The 7,689-nt window shown below is 33.6% G+C and overlaps 1 protein-coding gene across 7 annotated transcripts in view; it reads right to left on the bottom strand.

Annotated features, from left to right (window-relative positions):
• Window positions 1–7,689, bottom strand: part of LOC116851756 (Fanconi anemia group D2 protein) — a 112,279-nt gene that overhangs the window by 80,198 nt on the left and 24,392 nt on the right. For all 7 annotated transcript variants that reach the window (XM_032831499.1, XM_032831504.1, XM_032831502.1 and 4 more), the window contains 2 exons: window positions 6,665–6,922; window positions 6,200–6,530 (listed from right to left, as the gene is read on the bottom strand). In XM_032831499.1, the coding sequence (XP_032687390.1) occupies window positions 6,200–6,530; window positions 6,665–6,922 (589 nt within the window). The remainder of the gene's footprint in view (window positions 1–6,199; window positions 6,531–6,664; window positions 6,923–7,689) is intronic.

The raw sequence follows: 7,689 nt of genomic DNA, 5'->3' as shown, positions 1-7,689 counted from the left end.
GAATAATTATTATTACCGTCGTTGTCGTCGTCGTCGTTGTTGTTATTCATATGGACATATAAATAAAAATGTAATAAAAACGTGAGTGATCACGAGTGATTACGAAAAATTTTCTAATAATTTTCTCAAATAATACAGGATCGTTAAAGAGTGACATGTCGGCACAAGCTTCATAACCTTTGTTTATCATTGCGTGATTGATAAGGAAAAAAAGAAAAATAAAACAACAAATAAGAGAACAAATTATCTACTAATTTAAAAATGTATAAACTTTCATTACAATCAGAAAGTAATAAAAATTAAAGTAATAACAAAAATTAAAGTAATAACATTAAATTAAAATGAAATTTATAAAGATAATAATATTTCTTTATTCAGATTTTTCTAATTATTACAGGAATTATTTAAAAATCTTTATATTTACAAAAAAAATATATTAATATAATTAAGTAAATAATCTTTTTCGTGTATATCTACGATAATATAAATAATTACAGATAAGAACATATAAGAAGATACAGATAAGAACATATTTTTAATTAAAAAAAAATGCACGAGACGAGATTTGAACACGCAACCTACTGTGTACGAAGCCAACGTCTTACCTACTGCGCTACCGCTGCTACTGTTCAATAGCGACGATCGAACGTATCAAGTGTGCCGCGGACAACTAGAGTCATTTTTAAAAATCGATTTCTTCTATGGCCCATTGGCTGAAACGGCCGGACACGTGTCGTTTTTTTTCTCCCAAGAACAGCTTGTAAAAAGCGCAACAAAATCCCCGGAGCAGTCCCCTCGTGTTCCCCTTGTGAGTATACAAACAATATATGAGTAAATATATAAATACATGAGTAAATATATAAATACATGAGTTTCCTTTAGTTCTATTGAACGAATTTCAGAAAAGTATAAGAGGAGCAACAGAAGAAATAGACAATTTTTACAAATATAAACATATGTAGTCGCTTTATGTCTGATATGTTAAAAAATTGTATGTTAATATTAATATCATAAAAAAAGTTAAGTAACAAATTTGTGTCAAATATAAAAACATTTGAATTGAAAAAGTACTCAAGTATAAAAAAAGACTGATATCAAAACATCATGCCAACTAAAAATGAAAAATGTGTGTATGTAAATGCACGTGCGCGCACGCATGTATGTGTATGTGTATACAAAGTGTTTCAGACCATTATTCTCAAACTTCGCGAGAGCGTAGAATGAATTGAGCTAGGACTGAAGTGAGCAAGAAAGTCCCATTTTGCGACACTTACAATAGTTTTTAAGAAATTTTAGAAAATCGAATGGAAAAAGAGAGAAGTGTTCGAGTCATTAAAATCGCTCGAACAGTAGTGCGATTTAGTTGGTCAAGAAACGGATGACGACGCGCGGTAAAAGGAAAGACAAGCGCCGTTGCTCATGCTTGCATCGTCGCTCTTACGTCTCGTCAGACAGCCAAAGTTCGTATCACGAGCTTTCTATCATTTCCTCTCTTTCTACTTTTTTTAATCACAGAATCTTATTACAGTTTTAATGTAAGCTGTTTTTGTCATATCATAAAATGATCTTCTAAACATAATCGCGAGCGAGCAATGCGATCGATGCGAGCTTTGGCGCACCGCGCTGAGACGTAAAAGTAATGATGCAAGCCCGGACAGCGGCGCTAGTCTTTCCTCTTACCGCCCTCTGCCATCCGTTTTTTGACCAATTGAATCGCGTTAAATCTTGAACGATTTCAGCTCAAGTGCTACTCCCTTTTTCTAAAATTAATTTCTCAAAATTTGCAAATATCATAAAACACCATGGGACTTTCTTACTTATCTCAATTCGTTCTACTCGCAAAGATTGAGAATGATGATACAGAACATCCTGTATACATACACGTATGCATATACGTACACAAGGTGTCCCATTTTAAGGTTTCCACTAGAATATCTCTTCAGGGAAGCATTTAAAAAACATGTTTTAAACAAAAGTTATAGAATTCACACTCAATGATGACTTTAAACCTAGGATCAAATTCAGTCAAACTGAACAAAAAAGTCCTCTACCATTTTGCAAATGACCACATATATTTTTAAATATTAAAGAAAATATTAAATTGTTACATATATGATTATATACCATAATGCACAAATTTTCTTTAATTAATATCTAAAAATCTATGTGATCATTTACAAAATGATAAAGGACTTTTTTGTTCAGTTTGACTTAATATATAAGTATACAACGGCAGACGGTGCCACTGCAGTTCATCTACCATATTACGCGTGATTATTCACCAATCTTTTTTAATTAATATCTTGACTATTATTGCGAATATCGCAACACGGCACACGACTTTCTTGTTCACCTCAATCCGTTCTACATTCTCACAAAGGATCATCATGGAGATCTGAGACATCTTGTATATATCAGGACTTTAAATAAGTTCTCGCTAATTTTTCGTGAAAATTAATGCTTTATTTAAAAAAAAGTCGTAAAAAACATGTTACTGAAAGTATTGTCCATCGCTACTTTTTCCCGTCTTTCTGGCAGCATTTGAATTCCACGTCGGAAAAATGACATCGACTCTTATGAGACTATTCAAGAGTCGACCCATTTTTTGACATCTTCATAAGAATGGAAGTGCTGGCTCAGCCAGGCTATGTGCCATCGATCGGAACAAGTGATAATCGGAAGGGGCAATGTCTGGTGAATACGGCAGGTGGGGTACGACTTCCCATTTAAGCGTTTCCAAATAGGTTTTCACCGGTTGTGCAACATGTGGCCGAGCGTCATGTTGCAAAATCACTTTGTCGTGTCTCTGCTCGTACAGCGGCCGTTTTTCCTTCAATGCTCGGCTCAAACGCATCAATTGTAGTCGATAGCAATCTCCCGTGATGGTTTCGTTCGGTTTGAGTAGCTCATAATAAACTACACCCAACTGATCCCACCAAATGCAGAGCAGAAGCTTCGAACCATGGATATTCGGCTTTGCCGACGATGTTGATGCATGGCCGGGCTTACTCCACGATCTTCTACGTTTAGGGTTATCGTAGTATATTCATTATTCGTCGCCAGTCACAATATAATGCAAAAAACTTTTCCTTTTCTGCCATTAAAGCAGCTGTTCACACGTGAAAAGACGCCGTTCGACGTCTCTCGACTTCAACTCGTACGGCACCCAATATCCTTGCTTTTGAATCATTCCTAATATTTTCAAACGTTTCGAAACTGTTGTGTGATCAACTCCTAATGATTTTGCAAGTTCAGTTAGCGTCTGATACGAGTCTTCATGAAGTAATGCCTCCAATTCTTCATCTTCAAACTTTTTCGGTGCGCCAGAGCGTTCTTTATCTTCAACATCAAAATCATTATTTTTGAAGCGTCTAAACCAATCTCTGCATGTTTATTGTTATTTAATCTGTTGAACTGTTTTGTTGTTATTAAAATTCGTTAAATATGTCATCATTTCGACTCTTAACATAACTTTAAAGTTTCTATTTAAAAAATTCGATTTGACCTTCAAATGAAGGTCAAGATCAAGGTGAAATTGAAGGTCACCACCCGATGTCCCCTTCCGAACCCAACAACTTTTGTAAGGGTTATTTGGATTGGTGGCTCCCCGACAAGATATATATTCAGGTGCGTAATTTCAAATATTTTGTCCTTGAAATAACCTCTGAAGGCCATTCCAAAGAAGAGCCTCAAGTATCCATCTAAACGTAAAATTTTGCGCTCTTTCCGAATCCGGGCTCAAAAATAGGGGTTTCTATTTAAAAATTCAATTTGACTTTCAAATGACCTTGAAAGTCAAGGTCAAGGTGAAATTGAAAATCACCATCCGATGTTTCTCTCCGAACCCAACAACTTTTGTAAGGGTTATTTTCGGATTGGTGGCTCCCCTGACGAGATATTCAGGTGCATAATTTAAAATGGGATACCCTGTATATGTGTATGTATATATACAAGTCCCACAACTGGTAGAACACCTAAAGGGTAAGTAGGGGGTGAAATTTGGAACTGAAAGTTCCTCTTCCATTTTTAGATTCGATAATTAGTTAATGAGATATTAATTAATTACGTCTGCCAATCTCTTAGCGCCCCATGTGAGCGTTCAGGGTCGTAGGGCGCCGTGGACTCCTCAAGGGCCCTGCTTGCTCATTTTTCTCCCCTCTTCTGTACCACAGAGGAATAAATATGGATGAGTGAGTAAGTGGATGTGTGGATAGCTGCTTCGGAGCTAGGGAATAGCAAGTTTTTAATGTATGGAAGTGATGTATGGGTGTTTTTGTGTTACGAGTGCATGGATAATTTGAATGTTTTTAATGCGAGTGGACGGAGTGATTGCACTTTATTTGCACTTTACCCCCCCGAGGGGGTAGGGCATGTGTGATATGTTTCCTTCGAGTGCGTGGGTGACTTGAATGTTTTCTACATGTCGATGGTTGAGTGCACGTCTGTGAAAAAACACACAGACAAGCAAGGCCCTTGAGGAGCCCACGTCCCTGAGCGCTCACTCAAGGCGCTAAGGGATTGGCAGATTTAATTAATTAATATCTGGTTAACTAATTATCGGATCCAAAAATAGAAGAACTTTCCAAATTTCAGTTCCAAATTACACGCCCTACCTACCCCTAACGATTCTACCATTTGTGGGACACCCTGTATATTACAAAATATTGAACAATCCCTATATACGCATACACAGATGATCAAACCTGCAGAAGCAAATTTTTCGTAATAACTATTGCAACTTTTGTCAACACTTTGGTAGAAATACAAGATTTGCTAACAGAGTATAGAACGGGAAAAAACGAGCAAAATGTCGTTCTGTAATCATTTGAATACATTTAAATAAAAACATACTACGAATTCTGCTGGGTTTCTATCGCTAATTTGCTGTCAAGTTATGTCAGATTTCGTTGACAAAATATGAATTTAACCCGTTAAGTCACGAATTTTTCTGCACAATTCTTTCCTTTATTCAATTGATATCTGGGGTTTTTAGGGTCACTAATTACGAATTTGAAGTCAGTTTTTGAAAATTCAAGATAACAGATGCAATATGGCAGACGACAATTTTAAAACTACTTCGATTTCCGTGAAAATTAGTATCCAAAAGTTTTTGGCATCGTTGATTACAAATTCAAATTCGACTTTTTTGAAATTCAAGCTATACACAGACTCAACTTCACTCATGTACGGAAAAAATATAACTTATCCCGATTTTTGGTATTTTAGCTCGCCATATTGAGTTCGCTATCTTCAATTATGAAATTTTTGAGGTTGCGTTATCATTTACAGCTCAAAAAGTATCAACCAAGCCATTTTTTCCCTAGGTTTACTTTGCAATATTTTTGGAAAATGAATAAAAAAAATACCATTTTGTTACATTAATTTGTTTATAAATAATTAAATTTGCAAAATTTAATGTTCTATGCAGATAATTCTGTTAGAGGAAAATATAAGCTTCACGATGAATCCACATTTACCGCCTCAAAGTCTCTACAAATTAGTTTAAATTTGTAAAAATTGCCCTAAAAAGATTTATCATATATGATACATTATGACTTAAGGGTTAATGCGAACATAGAAGACTACACATTTACAGAATGTGCTGGCATCCTGCTAACATTTTACTTATTTGTTTATTTGAGGGGAACTTTTCTCAGAATGTATAATAAATGAAACTTGTTCATTTTCTTATTATTGGAAATCAATTAAAATAAAATTAAATTCATATTAAATTAATTTAATGAGTTTAAGATTAAATTAAAAACAAGGTAGGCTACTTTAAAAAAATTATGAATTTATGTTATTAAGACAAAAATATTGAATAACTATATTATAACTACTATTGATATTAAATAACATTTGAATCACTCAAAATAATGTTAGTTCTTATCTTTTAATTCTTTAAATGCTAGAGAATAATATTGTTAAACTAAAATCTAAAATTATATAATTAAAATCTTTTGAAAGTTATTCGAAAGCTTGATACCATAATATTAAGATTAAGATGAAAAAACGCAATTTGAGTTCTAAAGTACACAATTATATAATTTAATATTATTATATGTCGAGTACAAAACAACTACAAGCCTGTATCTATACAAATTTTCCAACTTAATTTCAACATTTATATACTTTTGAATTTTGTCTTTTAAAACCGGAAGCACACTGCACATACTCATAAAAAATTTAATCGACATACCTTTGCATCAAATTGTCTAAAATACGCTGGATTTTTATGACATAATGTGGAACCTGTTTCCCAAAGATCATTTTCTACAGTTACAGAAGTATTTGATTTATTTTCCTTCAATTTCTTTCCTTTCTTATTATATTTTTTTTCAGTTTTTATAAATAGAGGTAATGGAAAATAATGAAAGTAACATGGTGGTGGTTGATACTTAGTATCACATAATGTTAGCAATGTATCCATTTCACATTGTAAATACATCAATGTGTCTAAACGTTCCAATACTTGTTTTCGCAGTAAGGGATCTTTTTGTGTGACGAAACCAGTGATTATCTCTCTAAACCTGTAATACATTATTCTTGCAGTTATTTACAACTTTAACGAAAGTTGATTAAAAATCAAAAGAAATTATATATATATCAGAATATTAACGCTTAGTGTAGTATGATAAAGAAGCTATTCAATTTTGCTACTTACCAATTGATACAACATATGAGAAGATCCAATACTGAAGGTTCCGGTATATCAAAATTTTGTGGCATTAATATTCCACATCCTAAAAGGGCATCTATAGCTTCCAATTCTCCATGTACATTAAGCTTCACGTAACATGTCTTAAGAAGCCGAAACAATATTGGTGCAATTGGACCACTTCTTTTATTTCCAAAAATTAACATACAGTTTTGTGGCTCCTCTTCTACATTATTCAGACCAAATTTTGGAACTAAATGTTCACTAGTATGGAAATAAAAGTTACATATTTATATTTTATTACAATCTCTCGCTTCCTTTTCTCATCATTAATTAATCAAAGATTTATAATTAATCAAGAGGACAGATATGCAGGGTTGGAAAGTAACGCGTTACTTGTAACGACGTTACTATTTCGTTACTTTTTTTTAGTAACGATTTGGTAACGCCGTTACTTTTTTGTATCAGTAACGAAAAAGTAACGGCGTTACATTTTCTTTAGTAACGAGTAACGAAATTCATCATTACTTATATCGTTACTTTTTACTATGATGGCTTCTGTACACAGAACGCGGCAACGTTTGCCACGTGATGAAAGTTTGCATATGATAAACAATTAATGTGCTGCTTTCCGTAAAGCCCATTCTACAATAAGTAATAAATCTTAAGTCATAATAAAATTGACTAATCATAGTCGACTATTAGAAGAATAATCCACTGTAATTGGTCAATTTTATTGCGACTTAAAATTTATTGCTTATTGTAGAAAGCCTCTAAATCGTGATCTACAATGAGAAATTAAGCCATAAAATTTAAGCTTTAATCTCTAAGCTGTAAGAAATTATTTTTCTTACAATTGACTGATTGGTCAAATTCTTACGGCTTAGGATTTAAAGCTTAAATTTTATGGCTTAAGTTCTCATTGTAGACCACACTTAAGGGGCGTCGCACACGAATTGACATAACAGTAACGTAAGACGTACCGTAAGAACTGACCAATCACTTTGAGTATCGTCGAACCGTAAGGTCGC

The sequence above is a fragment of the Odontomachus brunneus genome, unplaced genomic scaffold, assembly GCF_010583005.1.
Source record: "Odontomachus brunneus isolate Ranch 3 - 2012 unplaced genomic scaffold, Obru_v1 Obru_scaffold_189, whole genome shotgun sequence".
Taxonomy (NCBI): Eukaryota; Metazoa; Arthropoda; class Insecta; order Hymenoptera; family Formicidae; genus Odontomachus; species Odontomachus brunneus.
The sequence above is the reverse complement of the archived record's forward strand: the minus strand, read 5'-3'. Positions and strand labels throughout refer to the sequence as shown.